General features: G+C 49.4%; 3 protein-coding genes across 3 annotated transcripts; 2 read left to right on the forward strand and 1 right to left on the reverse strand.

The window, feature by feature from the left end:
- Window positions 1–3,056: 3,056 nt before the first annotated feature.
- On the forward strand, window positions 3,057–5,925 carry LOC123069562 (epoxide hydrolase A). Its single transcript, XM_044492447.1, has 4 exons — window positions 3,057–3,565; window positions 3,660–3,842; window positions 5,073–5,314; window positions 5,540–5,925. Exons 1-4 carry the CDS (start codon window positions 3,269–3,271, stop codon window positions 5,784–5,786), a joined length of 969 nt encoding a protein of 322 aa, XP_044348382.1. The 5' UTR covers window positions 3,057–3,268; the 3' UTR covers window positions 5,787–5,925.
- A 2,740-nt stretch (window positions 5,926–8,665) lies between these two features.
- LOC123069563 (dynein light chain 1, cytoplasmic) lies at window positions 8,666–12,569 on the forward strand. The gene is made up of 3 exons (XM_044492448.1): window positions 8,666–9,089; window positions 9,214–9,319; window positions 12,246–12,569. The coding sequence occupies exons 1-3, from the start codon at window positions 8,853–8,855 to the stop codon at window positions 12,326–12,328; spliced, it is 426 nt and encodes a 141-aa protein (XP_044348383.1). The 5' UTR covers window positions 8,666–8,852; the 3' UTR covers window positions 12,329–12,569.
- Window positions 12,570–15,710: 3,141 nt separating this feature from the next.
- Window positions 15,711–16,446, reverse strand: LOC123069564 (late embryogenis abundant protein 41). Its single transcript, XM_044492449.1, has one exon. The coding sequence runs from the start codon at window positions 16,327–16,329 to the stop codon at window positions 16,042–16,044; it is 288 nt and encodes a 95-aa protein (XP_044348384.1). The 5' UTR covers window positions 16,330–16,446; the 3' UTR covers window positions 15,711–16,041.
- Between the last annotated feature and the right edge of the window lie 3,574 nt (window positions 16,447–20,020).

Consider the following 20,020-nt stretch of genomic DNA (forward strand, 5'->3'; position numbering starts at 1 on the left):
AGGATGAATCAGGTCAAGATGCCCTCTGAGTTGAGGGAGTGAAACCTCCGGGAAGTTCTGGATTGGAAAAAGGCAGGAATTGGTGGGAGGGCTGCAACCATTTGTGAGAGAGTAGGTCCAGTCTTTCTTTGGGTGTTGGTTGTAAGAGCATCTCCAGCCACGCCCCCAAGCCCCCCAGGGCGAATTTTTTTTTGCGTCGGCGCCAGAAAAAAACCCTGTCGCGCCCCTAAGACACCGAAATTCGTCGGCTTGGCCCGTTTTTGGGCCTGGCGATCCCAGGCCGATCCCAGCGCACTGGGGGGCACTCGAGGGCTCCTGTAGAAGGGAAAACCACGTCTGGGAGACACTGTCAGGCAAAAAGTAAAGACAAATAGCCCGATTCGCCCCCCACCCCCGCGCGACCTCCTGCCACCTTGCCGATCCCGACGCCGCCCGCCGCCCACCACCGCTAGATAGGCCATTCCCCGCCAGAAAAGAGAGGGGTTTCACCGCGGCAACCTCTCCACCATCTTCCTAAGCGAGTTTTCCGGTGCTCCGGCCGCGCAGGGCAGGATACCGACGGCCGTGCACCCACCACACCCAGCAGGTGTTCAGCAATTTGTCTGCTCGATGATGGACTCGGACGACGAGGAGGCGCTCGCGGCGCTGCTGGGGGAGGAAGTCGATGCCGACGTCCAGGACGAAGAGCATCTCATGGTCCTTGTCGCCCTGGCCAGCCTTCTCGCGAGCAATGCAAAGCCGCAGCGAGGTGGCTCGGCGCCGAGGCGGCTGAAAGCAAAGAACCGACATCGTCTGGAAGGCTATTGCATGTTGTACTTTGACTACTTCGCCGATGCTCCACTGCACGACGACAAAGTATTTCGGCGCCGTTATAGGATGAGCCAAAAGCTTTCTCAAGATTGTGAATTCCATCCGGGAGTTCGATAGCTACTTCAAGTGCAGGAAGGATTGCACCGGCAAACTTGGATTCACCTCAATCCAAAAGTGCACGACAACTATGAGGATGCTTGCATACGGAGCTCCCTGTGATTCGCTCGATGACTATGGGTGCATGGCCGAGTCCATGACCATTGAGTATTTCTACAAGTTCTGTAGGGCAGTGGTGGCAGTGTTTGGACCGCAATAATTGCGATCACCCAATGCTTAAGACACTGCTTGGATCCTAGCACAGAATGCAGCAAGAGGATTTCCTGGGATGCTTGGAAGCATCGACTGCATGAATTGGAAATGGAAAAATTGTCCATTTGCTTGGCAGGGGATGTACAAAGGCGCCAAAGGCAGTTGCAGTGTGGTACTTGAGGCAGTGGCCACACAGGACCTCTAGATTTGGCACTTCTTCTTTGGTATGCCAGAAACTCACAATGACATCAATGTGCTGCAGTGCTCCCCTGTCTTTGCCAAGCTTGTTGAAGGTCGTTCTCCTCCGGTGAACTTCGAGGTCAATGGACGGCACTACAACAAGGGATACTACCTAGCAGATGGCATCTATCCGAAATGGTCTACATTTGTGAAGACTATCTCAAACCCTATGCTAGGAGGCAAGAACTCTCACTTTGCGAAGGTTCAGGAGGCTTGCGGGATGGATGTCGAGTGTGCATTTGGTGTGCTCCAATCTCGGTTTGCTGTTGTCCGATACCCCGCTCAGACCTGGTCGAAAGATCAAATGTGGGAGATCATGACTTGCTGTGTCATCTTGCACAACATGATCATTGTGAGGGAGCAGGAAGAGCCAGTGTTTGACACTGAACCATATTACAGGCAGGGTCCTCTTGCCCAAGTTGATCACGAGCTATCGGCAACCTGGACTGCCTTCCTCAATATGCGTCAGGAGATTCGAGACCCATAGGTGCATCAACAACTGCAGCAGGATCTGGTGGAGCACCTATAGAGGCTCAAGGCCAACGCCTAGCTCGACATGTGATGAAATATGAGTTTTTATTTGTTGAACTATATAATTTGTATTGAACTATTTGCTGAACTATTTTGATTTCTATCGATTTTCTATGATGAACTATGTGTTAAAAAAATAACTTATGTTGAATTTGCACCAAAGCACGGCGAATATGGGCCGATTCGTGCCGATAGCGGGCCGATTTTGCGCCGAAAATTGGCTGAAAAGCAGGCAAATTTGCACCAAAATTGGGCCGATATCGGCGCCTGGTGCCAACCTGGGGGCGGCGACTGGGAACTTAATCGCCCCCAAGCCGATTTTAGCGCCAGTTCGCCCCCAGGCGGCGATTTTTCAAGCCCCGTGGGGGCCAACTGCTGGAGTTCGACTCGTTTATTAAGAGTTGTAGCCCGCATATGTGTGTTTCAGATTCTATAGTACTCGGTTCTTCTGTTCGACGAGTTCTGATTTTCCTTTTACGTTGACATATTTGAATTGGATTTTCTTTCACCACTACTATTGTAATGCACAAAAAACACTGACGTTTCCGCTCGCTTTCAACCACTGCCACTTTACCTGAGCACTGTGACGCAGTCGGTCAAGTATTGAGTTTCTGCTAGTATATCAAGGTGCTATCGCTATGCTCATGTCTCCCTTCCCTCCTCCAGGTGAGAAGCTGGTGTTGAGAAATGACATCCAATCTTTTGGTATCGATCATATATGTTAGGTGGATAACTTTTTTTCTTCAACAGAAATGAGCTGATCTAGTGTTTTTAAATGACCTTCCCCGATCAAAGAAGGGCAAAAACTCTCTCGAACAGTGAGGAGCACAACGCCGGGTCGGGACTCAACAGAATTTGGTGAAGTGTTTGTTCCTGAACGAGGGAAGTGGAAAGACAAAGAGGAATAGAGAGCTCACCTCCTTTTTTGTAATCGCCGTAATTGTACGACGACCCTTCTTGTTCCAAGCATACAACCCTGAGACGTGACGGTGTAGATGCTCTAATGGTGTTGGGGCTTTGAGGCGATGCGTGAATCGCTTCTTTAAAGCTCTTGTAAACTTTCTGACCTCCTTCTATAATGTTTGGCCTACTCTCGAAAAATAAAAGTCTACGAACGACGAGGAAAGAGAGCCGCGACATCCGGTCCAGTCAAATCCAAGTATCCAAGTCCAAGGTGTGCGAAATTTCGGCAAGCTGCCAAAAACTCCTCTTGCCGGCGCCCGTCCGGCCGCCCCCACAAGCCACGAAATCCTCGCCCATTTAGCCACACAGCCAGCGGCCGGCGACGCACCCGAAGCAGCGCGCGCAGGCTACCCCAAAACCACCGGATAGTCAATCCCTCGGCGGTCCACGAGCGCGAGAGGAAGCAGCGGCAGCGATGGAGCCGGAGGGGGTGCGGCACCGGATGGTGGAGGTGGCGAAGGGGGTGCGGCTGCACGTGGCGGAGGCGGGGCCCGAGGACGGCCCCGCGGTGCTGCTCGTGCACGGCTTCCCGGACCTCTGGTACGGCTGGCGCCACCAGATGGCCGCCCTGGCGGCCCGGGGCTTCCGCGCCGTCGCGCCCGACATGCGCGGCTACGGCGACTCTGACGCCCCGCCCTCCGCGGGCTCCTACTCCATCTTCCACCTCGTCGGCGACCTCGTCGCCCTCGTCGCCGACCTCGGTCAGCCCCAGGTCTTAGCATCGAACCCGTTCTCCCTTCGAGACCCCTCACGCCTGCCATGCTCCTTGCTAAGATTGCTGTTCAATTCTCGGGCTCGCGTGGCAGGTGTTCGTGGTTGGGCACGACTGGGGCGCACTCGTGGCATGGCAGCTCTGCCTGCTCCGCCCGGACCTTGTGCGGGCGCTGGTTAACCTCAGCGTGGCCTACCACCCGCGCAGCTCCGAGGGGAGCCCGCTCCAGGTCATCAGGGCCTTGTGCGGGGAAGACCACTACATGTGCCGTTTCCAGGTGGAGCCCTTCATCTCCTTTCTGTCCTGCTTATGGCAGACAGAATCAATGTCATTATGAGTTGTGTTCATCTGTCCTGACGACTTTACTGGATAGGGGTCTGTTTACTGGTCGTGGCGAAACAATTGAACCAGTTCATAGTTGTTGGCATAATTTCGTATATTAGACGATTGTCTTCATGGTGGGCTGTTCGTGATGCTTACCAAGGGATCTAACCAAACTAGATTATTCGAACTTCGGAATTCCAGATAGATAACAATGGAGAAATGATAATAAACAAGAAATATCGGTATATTGGATTGGAGGTTGAGTAGTGTTTTTCACTAAGGAAATTGAGTTATTGGTTCAATTGAAATTTGATACTTTGTATTGTCTTTTTTGAAGCTGGTAACTTAAACATTATCGCATTCCTGAGATACATAGTAGGTAAAACCATTGTTTCTTGAAATATGCCAAATTTACTTGTTGAAGCTTTATTTGCTATGCAATTACACCTATGTCCTTATAAGGTTAAGAACCCGAGTACCTTAAGTACTATAAATCTTCAGTAACAAACTTTAGTTCTTATTGACATTGTGCTTTTGTTGAAACCCAAAAATTACAGTATCACATTTTCAAGATATGGAGTGTGCAAGGCTCCAAGTAAAAGCATTTTCTTGAAAGACACCATGCTTCGCAAACAACAACACGGATCTTTATCTTTACTCTTATAAAGATTTCACTCGGTGATGGCGGTCTGCTCACTTTCAGGCCACATCACATGTTTGACATGACAAATGCCTGATATGTGAGCAGATGTAGATGATTTGGTCTTGTTTTAATCCATTTTGATTTGTAGCAACACAAGGAATTGAACGTGTATCCGTAAGTATATGGGAAAACATCTCTATAACAAGCACAAAAGAAATTCAGGGAACACACAACATCCCTTTTGCAGAGCTGTAAATAACAATACGGAGTATTACAGTGATTACAGTTAGCCTTAAAAACATTCAACTGACTGACAGATTATAGTTGTCTATCTTGTCATCGCCTGGAATTTTTTTTCGAGTATAGGACTTCAACAATTCCTACCTGCAGACTCAGGTTTAAAAGTATCTCCTGACACAGTACTAGATATTGCTGTTTAATTGCTTATTCTTAGATACAGTTTTCGTCTGCACCAACATCGCTTCAGATTTGGTTTGTCGGAAACAGTCGTTCATATGCATTACTGAATTATGCATGCAGGAGCCTGGAGTCGCTGAAGCTGAATTTGCTCTATACGACAATAGTCATAAGTTTAAGACGGTCTTTGGAATGCGCAAACCAGCTCCTCCTATTCTACCCAAGGACAAGACCTTCTTTGACTCACTAGATTCGGATGGTACTTGCCCTCCATGGTTGTCTGAAGAAGATATTTCCTACTATGCAGACAAATTTGAGAAGACAGGGTTTACAGGAGGGCTTAACTACTACAGATGCATGGACTTGTATGTCACCTACGTCCCATTCTCACTGTCTTGGTTTTACTAACTTTGTACTAAAGTTAGTATAAACCTGGGTCATCAATTTTGGAACGGAGGGAGTATATACGTATGTCTGAACTACATATCTGATTGCGCCAACTTCAGTTCATAAGTTTTATGGGTGAAATCATTTCACCAGAGTTAACGCATGCATTAGATCTGGCTCAACTTACTTGCGTGTTCATGCAGGAATTGGGAGCTTTCTGCACCATGGACTGGAGCTCCAATAAAAGTAGCAACAAAATTCATCGTTGGGGACCTTGACGTTACATACAATGTACCGGGAGTGAAAGACTACATTCACAAGGGTGGCTTGAAAGCGAGCGTGCCGAATCTGGAGGATGTGGTTGTCATGGAGGGAGTGAGTCACTTCTGCAACCAGGAGAAGCCTAATGAGGTTTCAGATTACATCTGCGAGTTCTTCAGCAAGTTCTGATTATATCAAGAGAGTCTTGGCGAACCTACTTGTTTCGGTGCTGTTTATGTACTTATAAGTTGTCGATTACACATGCCATGATACTGAATTATCTCTAAATAAAACCATGGTCTGATTGTCACAGAAGAATTTCTGTGAACTCTCGTGTCCTCCTGTTTCTATGCAGAGGGTCAAAGTGTAACCTGTGGGCAGCAGTGAAATCTTAGCAGCTGAAACCGGTAGAAAAAACCCACCAGATTACCGTTTCTTCTTTATTCGGGCCTGTCTTTTGGACCTCTTTTTTCTTTTGGTTAGGTTCATACTGAGGTAGTGGACAAACATATGGGAAGAATATTGGCAGGGGCAAATTTCCTATTATTGTGGGCAAATAGAATTGCTTTACTTGTTAAATTAAGTTCAACTTCAAACTTACAAAAAATATTGCAAAAATAACGTAAACTCTTCCATTGAAGGCTTGTGTTTTACTTTTAGGCTAGTTGAAGCAGTTGTCTGAAACACCTCTGCCTCTAGGGCAGCTGAGTTTTGCCGTGAAAATCTTCAAAGGGATGTACGGCTCCGCTGCCTCTGCAACTCAACCGTTCCAATGCTGACCTGCAGAGGGAAATTTGTTAGTTTCTGGCGTAGCTAGGTGTTTCATGAGTAGTTGATGAACATGCTGAACTGCGAGTAACTTCACATTATAGAATACAACAACAACAACAACAACAACAAAGCCTTTAGTCCCAAACAAGTTGGGGTAGGCTAGAGGTGAAATCCATAAGATCTTGCGACCAACTCATGGTATGAGGCGCGTCGTTGAGAGGCTTACGCCCCAACGAAAATCTTTTGGGTCTTCACATTATAGAATAGCGCCTTTTTTTTAACACTACGATCAACAGTCTGGGAAGCAGATTGTCGATGATCTTGGCGTTGTTCACTGGTTTTCTTTGTTTTTTTCTTTTTCAAGTTTATTTTCCTTTTCCTTTGTTTAGAAATTTCAAAAAATGTTCATGTTTTCATTTTTTTGCCTATTTTCTAAAAGCAAATTGTGTTTTTAGAAAATATTCACAATTTCATGAAACGTTTGGATTTTCAAAATTGTTTGTGTTTTAAAATTTTGTTCCCAATTTCAGAAAATCTTCGGGTTTTCCAATAAATGTCCGTATATTCTTTTAAAAAGTTTGCACTTCCAAATATTCTTCACAATTATTTTTTTTGCGAATCTTCACAACTAAAAGAAAGTGTGGCACTTGACACGAGTGGTGAGCTATCTCAAAAACAATGAACTAAAAGAGAGTGGTAGAACAACCCAAAAAAAATCACATGCTACAGTAGTAGCTACGGGTAACTCGGGTATGGGCTGACCCCTGCGTGCTTCAGGTATGCAGCCCATTACCTCCGGGGAAGTGTTTACAAACGGCGCACCGGCCGAACCGTTCCGCCGGTTCGCACGCCACGCTGGCAACGCGCCCGCGCAATCCCCGCCTCCTTCCTTACGTGCCTCCATCCCCTACCTTTAGCCTACGTGCGCGCACCTCCCCTCCCCCGAGCTGCGACTGGGCCTCCACGAACTCCATCGCCGGCGGCCAGGCGCTCCCTCGCCGGCCGCCATGGCTGCCTGCTGCCATGGCCAGATCCATCCCTAACCTACAGCCTTCAAGGGCGCGCATCCCCTCCCCTCCTCCTCCTCCCGGGCAGCGACTGGGCCACCACAAGCTCCATTGCCGGCGGCCAGGGCGCTCCCTCGCCGCCCACCATAACTGCCTGCCCGCCATGCCCGGATCCACCCCGCGTATAGAAGTGTTGCAACCATCACCTAAAAAAGCTTCAACGGCCATTCAAAAAAGCTTCAACCATAGACATAGAAAGCTTCAATGGCACTGCACAATAAGGGGGAAACTGCAACCATAGTTGAATTTTGCTACCACCGGCGAAGCTTTTTGCTACATCCATCAGGCGGAGCTCGGACCCTCGCGACGACGACAACAATGTTTTGCTGCAACCGTAGCAGGATTTTGCTACAACTAGCATCGTTTTTTGCTACCACGGCAACCGGCGGAAGCAGCGACCAGCAATGCTTTTCCAGCAAATGATTTTTGTCCCGGCAAAACCCAGAGCTGGAACCAGCTTTTGTTTTTGCTACAACCTGCAAATCGAGAGCTGGAACCAACAACATTTTTTGTTGGAATCAAAAGAAGCAGGGGCTTCAACGGATGTACGTCAGAGCTGCAACCAGTGCTGAAAAATGCTACATCCGGTAGCCACGAAAGCTACAACCAGCTTGAAAAATGCTTCAACTGGATATGAGGTAGTTGGGGGTCGGCATCTCGCAGCGACAAAAAGCTGCAACCGGCTTGGAGGAAAGCTACAACGCGCTTCTAAAAAAGCTTCAAACCGAGAACGGCTAGCTAACAATGGTGAGCGGCGGCGACGGAGCTGCATGGGCGCGCGGTGCTGCGACGGGCACGCGGCGAGCTATGATGGCGGACTGCGACAATGCTGGAACCCTCACCCGGCGGTGCTGCAACCAGAGGGAGGGAGACACGCCCGGCCCGACGGAGCTGCATACGGCGAACGCCCCAGGTGAGCTGCGACGGCGAGCAGCCCCGGCGAGCTGCGACGGCGAGCTGCGACGGCGAGCTGCGACGGCGAGCGGCCCCGATGAGCTGCGACGCGGCGTCCAAGGGTGAGCACGAGGAGGCTGACCCGCGGAGATCCATTTTTTTCCTGCGTTTACGCGTGCGTGCGGGAGGAAGAAGAAGCCGGGGGCGATTCGTTTTTTTTCCTGGATCCAACGACCCGCGCGGCTCACATCCAACGGCCTGGGCTAGACCGGCCGAAACTTTCGGCCGGCGCACCGGCGCCTATCAGCGCCCTTACCTCCGCGACTTGTCCGCGCATTCCGCTTCCCCTCTAGTAGCTTCCGCTAGAAGGCCCGGCCTCCCGTACAATGATGAAGCAGCACGGCAGCAGCCACCGTCGGCTTTGAAAAGGGCGGAGTGGAGAAAGGAATCGCTGAGCTCCTCCATCCAACTGCTTCCACCACAAGCCAAGCCACACTGCCTTCCACGCCAGAGATTCGCAGCCATGTCCGACGAGCTCAAGCGCGGGATCGCGGGCGCCGCCGCCGTCGCCGCCTCCCACCCGGCGCCCTACGCGCCGCGGGCCCCGGCCGACGCCGACCGCAGGCTCGCCGCCTCCGCCACCGCCGCGCTCGGCTCCCCGCCGCCGGCCGCCGCGTCCCCCACGGCGCACAAGATCACGCTCAAGAGCGCCGACATGAAGGAGGAGATGCAGAAGGAGGCGTTCGACATCTCCCGCGTCGTAATCCCCTTTCTCCCTGCACATTGGATTCTCGATTTGGTCCCGCCGCGCTGTCCCAGCGTGGCTGGCCGCTGGGGTTTGGTGTGGGGAATTTATTTATTTGTTCGTTTGTTCTGCATACTAGGCGTTCGAGAAGCACGCCATGGAGAAGGACATCGCGGAGTACATCAAGAAGGAGTTCGACAAGAACCACGGCCCCACCTGGCACTGCATCGTCGGCCGCAACTTCGGTAATCCCCTCTCTTCCCCCATTCCTTTTCGAAATAGCGTTGTACGGAGGATGCGTCTGTGGTGGATGTGCTTTGGGGTGATTTGGCTTTGTGCGTGGCCATTTTCTTCTCTTCTGAGGCGACCATAAACTTCTGTTGATGAATATATCTCCTAGGGGGACAGTGACTGAGGTATAATTTATGTGGATGTCAGTTGGAGCAATAGAATGCTAAGTTAACTGCATAAGTGACCCTTATGTATTTCAGAAGTACTTAGAAGGGCCGTAAGGATAAATTATCTGATGGCTGTTAGGTTAACGCAAAAGCAAGTTGGCACTTAGGAAATAGGATGCGCTAATGTAGTGTGATTCCTTGCTCACAGGGCTCATTGTTTGGATGTTAATTTTTCTACCGATGTCAGTATTTGCTCAGGTTCTCTCTGGTATCAACCACATCCAACTTTCCGTAACTATAACTCAGTGTGTTGTATTTTCAGCTAAGAAATCTGGAATTTATGTTTCAGTCTTTCTTGTACAAAGCTAAATACTCCCTCTGTTTCAGTTTACAAGTTACGCGTATACCTAGGTTGCTAATTTTATCACCCTAATATAAACTATATAGCACAAAAAATATACTGTTTGAAAGTAGAACAACGGAAGTTTATATTGGTATACTTTTTGGAATATATGACTTGTATTAGGTTGGTCAAATTAACGACCTAGGGGTGCGCGCACGCCCTGTAAACTGAGAGAGAGGGAGTAGAGTAAATTGCACTTCGGTCCTTGTATATTGATCTTATAATGAGATGCATGGAAAACTGATATGGCATGTTATGTAGATTTGTCAACTGACTTGGTAATGCCATGCCACATGGGCCGTGTCATCTTAGAGGTTTACATAATGCACCATATCATTTGTTTTCAACTTCCCATTATTAAAACTTTCACAGTTAAAATTAGGCTGAAAGAAAGTTTTGGGACCTCTAATGCAATTAGCTCATCCGAATGGTGAAGTGGTTCTAGAAGAACAACAGATTAATCAAATGCCTTTGTGTGTACAGACAATTGCATGTTACTGTTAATTACACATTTTCTACTCCGTCCTGTACAAAAAAGGGTTATCTTACTTGAGGTAATCGTTTCATTTCACCAGATTTCTTAGAGTTTGTTGACTATATTTATTTGCAAGCCAGATCATTTTACAGTAGAAAGTCGCATCAGGAATACAGATAATCAATAAGTTATCACACGTATGGTCGATATGCATGAGCTTTTTTTTCTTTATCTGGCAGCCTGGCACTGAGCAAACAACAATGATAGCCTTTAGGCCCATGACAAGAGAGTCGTCTCATTTGTACTCCCTCCGTTTGGAATTACTTGTCTCAGAAATGGATGTATGTAGAACTAAAATATGTCTAGATACATCCATTTCTGCGACAAGTAATTCCGAACGGAGGGAGTACTCAATATGATTATCGGAATTCCGCATCTCGTTGCAAACCAATGTTTTTCTTTGTAATATAATATTATTTTCTTCACATTTGTTAGTCTGAACTTTAGCAACACGTCAAATTTTCTTTTACTTGTTACGCTCCTCACCCTGAAAGGAGTTGGCCTATTTGACTGGCCACTATGGTTGCCTCAGTTCGCCACCATTCGAGTGAGGCTGGTTTGATCACGGTAGACGGGTGTTTGGTTTGTGAATTGTGACCACACCTTAGGCAAGATCCATTTTCTGATAGTTGTCTCCATACGTCACTGAGTAAGAAGAAGCGTTGCAAGGTTGCCTTAGGCATGCCGAAGTGTGGCACTGGTGCCTATTTTGTTGGACTGACTTTACATTAGTTTGGCAAGAAATACATGATAAAGTGTAGTCGTGAAAACTTGCAGTTTTAGTCTGGCAATGGCTTTGAGAACTTAGTGTCGTGAATATCTAATACTCTTTTAAATCAGTTATGGTGCTCCATTTGACACAATGCTAGCTGTTAAACCACACATCTCATGACCTTTAGATGATCTCGTGGTTCCATGTCATATTGATGATTCTGTCCCAAAAACTAAATTCTAAAGTGAAAGAACAGACTTTGTTAATATTAGGGCTCTCTAGTTGACTGTACAGATGCTAGAGAAAGCTTACCTTCGCTTCTCAAAGTCTTGTAGAAAGTGTAGAAAGGTTTTGATTCGCAAATTTTATCAGTCAATCTAAGTATGATTGGGCGAATTGCTCATAGTATATTCTCTTTAGCCCATTTTTGGTGTTTATTTGTTTAATTCCTAGGATTTTGCTTGTGTGTTGTCTTGTCTTGCTTTGCTTTTGTGGATCTGCTTGGGGTGGTGTCATCTTCTCAAACCAGTCAGAGGATCCTCAATATTTTCTCAGTCCTACTGGAGTTATAATTTTGTTTTGGTTTGTTAAACCATCCAGGTGCTTTAGTTTATGTGGCCCATGAGCTAAGGTTAAAAACATCCAAAGAAAACCCTTCGGTATGATTGGTTGTGTATGATTATAGTGAACTGCATTTGCTTGGAATGCAAAAAACGAGCTGATAAACGATGGGAACATAATCACATTTCCTTTCTTAAGCTGTTCCCTTGGGTGGTGTAGGGAGATTGGAGTCAGCTATTACTTGTCATTATGTTGAAACAGCCAACTGCTAAAACATTAGAAGATACGTAATAACTTAAACTGATATTCTCCATTTGCCTCCCATTTTCATTCCCACACTGTGCAGTTAAGACATAAGAGGTTAGTGGTGTATTTTGTTACTTAATGTCTTGAGTTTCATTTGCTGATCCTGAACCATAAGCTACTGAACCCATACCTGGTTGCTTGTTTGCCTAAGTGATCCTTTTGAGAACTTCAAATGCCGAAAGCTGTGCATTGCTATAGGCACGAGATACATATGAGTGCAAGCAATGTTGGTAATTATTTTTTATGGCTTTTGCAGGTTCCTACGTGACGCACGAGACGAACTACTTTGTGTATTTCTACATTGATTCTAAAGCTGTCTTGCTATTCAAGTCTGGGTGATGGGTGAATCTGATCCCTCTCTCCCCTGTGGCGAGCTCCTGTGTGCCCCTCTTTCATCCGCGTCTGCCACGAGACTGGAGATCAGAAATTTGGAAGAGCCTACATGTTGGTGTGAGATTTTAGATCGTGTCTCTCTTTTGCTTGATGCAGCTAGGTCTTGTTGACATTGTCTCGTTGTAATATTGCCAAGAATTTGGACGAAAAGTCATCATCAACGATGTACGAAAAACTGTCTGATCTACTGACTACTTCCTCCGTTCGGAATTACTCGTCCAAGAAATGAATGTATCTAGATGTATTTTAGTTGTAGATACATCCATTTTTATCCACAAGTAATTCCCAACGGAGGGAGTAGTTGCTAAGTGTCTTGGCCTCATGGGATGATCAAATTCAGAATTTGCATTTTATTGGTATAGTATATAACGTGCACTAGGTGTGTGTCATATGGTTAGACTATACACCCGGGGAGCAGCTGGCACGCTGCTGGGATTCGAGGTTTTTGGCTGTTTCCGGTGCACGATCTAGTCGATCTAGGTTCCTGATAGCCATCATATGAGCACTGTCCATCTTCTCGTGAATTGGGTTCTCCACGCGGAGGATAATCCTTGTCGCTGTTTTCTGGTCAGATGTACTGAATGTGAACTGGAGAAGGATCAATCGATTTGACGCAGTAACTCTGAGACGTTTTTGCCATTATATACAAAGTTTACAGATGAGTAAGCGCACTCGAGCCCGTGACGTGGACGTGCGGCCGGTGCGGTGAGATGCGATGTTTTCCTTTCCGGCCGCCGTCGTGAGTGCAAGGCGACGCCCGTCCGATCGGAGCGACGTGATTCCATGCCGCCCGGGCAGCGAGAAAAAGTGTTCACGGACAGCGACGACGCCGCGCGACCTGTATAATTAACCTACGCATGCGCAGCCGACGTGTCACGTGCCATCAATTGGCTGTAATAACGATGATCGATCTGATATGACCAGCGACGTCGAATTAATGCCAACTCCACCGCGCGACCCCATCTTGTCCGGGTACGTCCGTTTGGGGTAAAACGGACGAATAGCACGGCCCAACGCGCGGTCTCAAACGGACAAATGTCCGGAATCCGTCCGTTTTCGACCCATCCCCGGTCCAAAGTTGTGCTCGGTTTGGGGTGAAACGGACGCGCGCGGACGGCCGCGACGCACGCCCTTGTCCCCCCTGTGGCCCTCCTGTTGGGGACACTAGCAGTCCCTCCCTCCCAACGCTTCAACCCTCCCTCTCCTGCCATGCCCCGCCGCCGGCGCCGCCGCTGTTCTCCGGCCGCCTCCACACCGCGCAGCCCCCGGCCGTCCATACCAAACCACGTGTAGACATGGCCGCCACCACGCCCGCGCTTTCGTCGTAGTTTTGGCCGTCGATCGAAGGAGGTTTGGCCGTTGCCGTCTTTGCCGGTGGCAGAGGAGACACAACCGCCGGCGGCCGCGGCAGCTTCCGACGGCTCCAGAGCGGCCAGTAGCCAGCCGGCAACCACCCCTGCTGCGTCGAGGTGATCATCGCGGCCTCTTCGCCACCACGACCGCAAGGTGTTCGACATTTTGCCCACAAAGGTATGGACAGTGGAGACGAGTTCTTCTTCCACCACTTCCTTTGTTCATCGGACGATTCGTCGTCGGATGATGAAGATCTTGTGGTGGCTGCACTTGTCGTTCACGACCACATTCAACGGCAGCTTCCTCGGTATAGGGGGTCAGTCCCTGGCCGTGCTCCCATCCTGAACCGCAACAGGGAGAGAGGTCACGCCCTGCTCTATGCCGATTACCTTTCCAACAAACCGCTCTTCAAGCCGGATAAATTCCGTCGCCGTTTTCGAATGGCAAGGCATGTGTTCAATCGTATTTGAGAGGGAGTGGTTGCTCATGACCCATACTTCGAGTGCAAGACGGATGCCCTTGGCAAGTTTGGGTTCTCCTCTTACCAGAAATGCACCGCGGCCGTCCGCATGCTTGCCTATGGAATTCCAGGCGATCTGGTGGATGAGTACGTGCGTATGAGCGAGACAACATGTCTGATGTCAATGTACAAGTTCTGCCAAGCTGTGATCGAGGTGTTTGGCCCAGAGTACTTGAGGTAGCCAACTGCAGCTGATACAGAGAGATTGTTGGCGACCAACGCAGCTAGAGGCCTTCCAGGTATGCTTGGCGGCATAGATTGTATGCACTGGGAGTGGAAGAACAGTCCATTTGCTTGGCAGGGCCAGTACAAGGGGCATGTCAGCGAGTGCACTGTCATATTAGAAGTTGTGGCATTGCAGGATCTCTGGATATGGCATTCTTTCTTCGGTATGGCAGGTTCTCACAATGATATCAACACGCTGCAACGTTCTCCAGTCTTCGCGAGGCTTGCAGAAGGCCGCTCCCCACCTGTCAACTTTGAGGTCAATGGCCACCAGTACAACAAAGGATACTATCTAGCTGATGGTATATATCCTCAGTGGTCAAGTTTTGTGAAGACAATCTCGAAGCCCCAAGGTGAGAAGAGAAAGAGATTTGCCCAAATGCAAGAGAGTGCTAGAAAGGATGTGAAACGTGCTTTTGATGTGCTTCAATCCCGATGGGGCATCGTTCGATACCCTGCACTGTCATGGGATGAAAGAAAGCTTTGGGAGGTGATGACTGCTTGTGTGATCATGCACAACATGATCGTCGAGGACGAGCGTGATGACAGTATCTTCGACCAAGGATTTGACTATCAAGGTGACAATGTTGAGCCCCTGCATCAAGAACCGACCACGTTTGATCAGTTCGGCCCGTTCCATCGTGAGCTGCGTGATTAGCACACTCATAAGGCTCTTCAAAATGACTTGGTTGAGCACGTCTGGGAGCATATTGGCAACCGATAGATGTATTGGTTCGTTTTATGTTCATTCAAAATAATTTCGATTTGGTTGTGAAACTATCTTTATTAGAGACAATTTCGATTGGGTTGTAAAACTATTTTAATTTTCAGACAATTAATATTTGAACGTGCAAACTTGTTTTCGTATGAAAATATGGGCATTTTAGGCTTTGGCGGACGAGATGAGGCAAAAGGATGGACGGACAGCCACCGCATCCCAGGACAGGACCGGACACGATCCCATTGCCCTACCTAAAATGACAGAATTCGAACAAAACAGATGTCCGTTTGGGATTCCGCGGTGGAGTTGGCCTAATACAAAAGATCTTGTGTGAGTGGCACACTGACATCGCGCGTCGTCAGACGCCAGTGACACATTTCTGTGGCGTGCCCGTACAAGCACGGGTCGCGGTACGGTGGCTCGAGCTTGTATTGGTGGCTGCCATGACCCTGTACTGGGGCTTCATTTGGAAGATAATCAGAAGAATGATTCAAACAGCAAGGAGTATGTTTAGAACAAAGAAAACGCTGGATTCTTTCGTTATTATTACTAGCTGTAAATAAAAGTAAAAGGTACAAGCCCTGCTCGACGAGAGATACATCTGATCTGAGCACACCAACACTATAGCAGGGCATCCAAGCCCAGACGAACGCACGCACACAATGGGAAACATCCAACCCGCACCTCCCCAGTAGTATAGGATCGATCATGATGATGATCCGTCGTTAAGCCGCGTCGCGCGCAGCGCTCGGCGAACGAGCGCCTCCTGCCTCTTCCCTCGTTACCTAGCATAGCAGTTTTCCTTCCATGGCGGGGCCAGGAGGGTCGTCGAGCGGGGCTTCAAGCCCGTGCGTAGGTCTGTCCGAGGTGCGCGGCGCGGAGGTCGGCGGGGTCGGCGCCGGCGGCGCGGTTGGCGGGGCGGTAGTGGCCGGTGACGGGGTCGGGCACCCACGAGGCGTCGGCCGCGGCCTTCTCAGCCTCCCTGGCCGCCTTCCCGTCCGCGGTCGCCGCGGCGCCGCGCCTCATCGCCCCGGAGGAGGCCGCCGCCGCGTAGCCCCTGGCGGTGGCTGGGGCCAGCCGCTGGGCGAGCGCGCGGGCAGCAGCGGAGCCGGAGAGAGCGAGGGCCATCGGATCTGTCTGTGTCGGACGATCGGACGGCTGGAGGGCTCCGGCTCTGTGCTGCTGCTACTGCTCCAACGTGGGCGTTTGAGGCTGGGTGGGCTTTGGTGGTGTGGGGGAACGAGGGAGGCCAGGGCCCGTATTTAAAGGGAGACGGGGCAGGGGCAGGCGGGTAAAACTTGCCCAACGGCGCGGGTTTTGTCAAAGATTCGGTGGCTTTTGGGCGCCGTCACTCATCGCGGCGAACCGGCACGTGCCGACGCGACGGACGCAGGAAATGGCGCTGCGGGTTCGTCGCTTCCTTCCTACGTGGTCGACCTGATATTTTTGTTTACTCTTCTCGAGCTGATGATAGCGTGCATTGCCGGGTCGACATGAGCCAGTGAGAGCGACGCGCGCTTAATAAAAAGTTGGTGACAATTTGGACTTTTGAGAGAGGGTAAGCCAAGTTGTGTTTGCTTCGTTGTGAACGGCGAAGTTGCCTCTGCTCTTCTCGGTCTGGTGCGCAGTAAAAAATAATTTTCAGGATTACGTCGTTGGCGTACTAAGTTACACGTTGCATTAGTAACCATTATCCACGTATATTCGGGGTAGTGGAACACGATGCGAAAACAAAAACATTATGAGCGACGATAACTGCCACACGTGTGGACGTTAAGGGGTCTGGTCACACGTTTTCTGTGGTGTCTAAAAGGACCAGCCTACACGCTTACGTGCGGGCAAAACAACTTGCGCACACACGTCTTTTTTTCCTTGCGATCCCTCTTACCCGCCTACGTGTGGGCAAAATGGATAACAGCCACACAACCTCTCTCAGTCACCTACCTCACGGTCCGGCACGCCCCGCATGACAGTCAGCACGCGTCCCCACAGTTGTCGTGGTCCGGACCCTCTTCAATGTCCGTTTAACTGCAGTTGACATGGTTGCTCAATTGCCGTTGTCATCTCAGGTCAAGTGCGAGATGCCATTTTGGACAACTGCAACTGTTGCCATGTATGGTCTGGTTTACTATAGTTGCCATGATTTGAAATTTTAGAGGTTGCCACCTACTAACACTAAGCAGTTGCCATGTGGTCTGGTTTACAACAGTTGGCATGATTTGAAAGCCTTAGGAGTTGCCACCTACTAACACTAGGCAACTGCCATGTAGCGCTATAAAAAGACATGATAAAACAACATGTTCGGGTAAAGAGAGAGTTGCCATCTGCTTACAAGCACACTAGAAAAGTTGCCGTGTACGTTGCAAAACAGATAGCAACTGACATGTTCGGGTAAAAAAAAAAGTTGCCAACTGCTTACAAGCACAGTAGGGCAGTTTCCATGTACACTGCAAAACACATGGCAACTGGCAGCTTGGGTGTAGGAGAGGAGACGGGCGTGTGGACGAAATGGCAAATGCCCACACACCAACCCTTGTGCGTCAGTGAAAACTAGCGTGTGGGCGAACTGCTAAACGCCCACACAACGGCCCCTTCATGTGGTGAAACAGACGTGTGGGCGACCGGGTGAATGCTCACACACCAGCCAAGTCCTACATGGCACCACAAACATGCCAAGATGATGAATGCCCACACATCAGTTCGGTCCTACGTGGCATCATAAACACGTCAAGATTTGTGCACCCACAAACGGACGCGAATCCACGCGTATGAGTAAGATGCAAACGCCACACGTGTGGAAGTTAGTGTTTCCAAACATTATTCTATCTTGCCTCGCTTTGAGTATTTGGATGGGGGGCACATGGAAGAGGTCTACGTGTCGCCTCCTGGGACGTGGAGGAGATCTTTTGGCGAGCGAGCAAGCGTGGACCGGGGACCCCAGGCTCGTCGTGAGCCGAGGAGGCGGCGTCTGGTGGAGGCGGGGGGTGCGGTCGGCAGCGCGAGGGAGAAGAGCGAGTGAGCCGCATCTGGACAGGTCGTACCCGGCCGGGCGTTCGGCCGTCGCTCGCTAGGTAAAGCAGCTACCGGGCCGACCGGGTCGCGCGCCGACGGGCATATGGGCCCGTGATGATGCGGAGACTTGACGCGGTCGGCGTCTCGGTCGGTCGTCGGCGCATGGCGCGCGCGGGTCGGCTGGATGGGATGCATCCGGTGGTTTGGCCATTTTAGCAGCGAAAAAGGAGATTCTCTCATGACGGCACCTGACCTCGTAGTTTGGCCATTTAGCGGCGAAAAGAAAGGGCAGGAACGAGATGCGGATGCTGATGAGATTATTTATTGGCGTCATATGTAGTGCATCCCAGATAGGTGGTGCATCCGTGTATCCGTCGACTCCTCAGCCGGCCGATTCACATCTCACGTATGGGATCAAAAGCAACACAATTTTGCAGAAACACGTCCGCCGCCGCTCCAAGTCCAGTCAGCTAATTTGCTAATAACCTCCTCCGCTAATCACACTTCTAAATCCCTTATTCCCTGTTCGTCTCCTTCCCAATCTGGATCTTCTCGTCCAATCACTCCATGTCGGCGGCTTGGGTGAATCCTTCCACGGCAGCCACACTTGGCCGATGGCTAGATGCAGCCACACCATGGCTAGATGCAGAGGCACACCGATGGTCAACATTTGAATTATGGATCACCGCTGATGCATGTTCAACATCCTTAACAGTAGAAGCCGCCGTGACGATCTGTTGCAGCTTGTCACGTGATGAGAATTTTTCCACGAAGCTGATGGGGAGTTCGGAGATGCATCCCGTCTTGGCCGTCCCTGAGATCTCCAGGGCAGACGTGGCCGTCGCTGAGATCGCCAGGGTAGATGAAATCCGGTGTGGCGATTGTGCCTGCGGATGCATGCTGCCGCGGCCGATGCACTCGTTGGGATGGAGGTTGCGGCCGTGATTAGGGATTGGGAGGGAGACGAACAGGGAATAAGGGATTTAGAAGTGTGATTAGCGGAGGAGGTTATTAGCAAATTAGCTGACTGGACTTGGAGCGGCGGCGGGCGTGTTTCTGCAAAATTGTGTTGCTTTTGATCTCATACGTGAGATGTGAATCGGCCGGCTGAGGAGTCGACGGATACACGGATGCACCACCTATCCCGGATGCACTAGATATGACGCCATTTTAGCCAAAAATCCATTAGTGCTCACGGGAGCGTGCGCTCCTGCACGCGAAAAATACATTTCAAAAGGTGAAAAAAATTTCAAACAAAAATTTGGCGCATACATCTTGATATTATATATGTGCATGTCAAGTTTTTGTGAAAACTAATATTTTTTGTGGCTAGTGTAAAAAAGACGAAAGAATGTATTGTGAAAAACACTTTTTCAACATCGGATTTTGTCTTTTTCACAGGCAACACATAAGTTGTCGGTTTTTCGCGAAACGAGTTTGTGAGCATGTACAATATCGAGAAGTATGCCCCAAATTTTTGTTTGAATTTTTTTGACATTTCCAAATATGTTTCAAACACATTTTAAAAATCAGGAGCGCGCGCTCCCATGTGCCAACACGCAACTCTCCATTTTAGCTATGTATAGTATACTCCTATATAGATGTGGAGGAAAAAAAAGGTCATGCACACAAAGTCACATACCATGCGTCTTCTTAATACTGTTGCTTGCCAGGGACATGACAATGAACACCACAAATGCAATTACTACCTTAAAGATTAGCATCTCCTGAATGAAACGATCATCACTACTAAGAATCACCCACAAAAAATTAAATTAAATCAATACTAAGAATCCCTCAAAAAAGT

The sequence above is a fragment of the Triticum aestivum genome, chromosome 3B, assembly GCF_018294505.1.
Source record: "Triticum aestivum cultivar Chinese Spring chromosome 3B, IWGSC CS RefSeq v2.1, whole genome shotgun sequence".
In the NCBI taxonomy this organism is placed as follows: Eukaryota; Viridiplantae; Streptophyta; class Magnoliopsida; order Poales; family Poaceae; genus Triticum; species Triticum aestivum.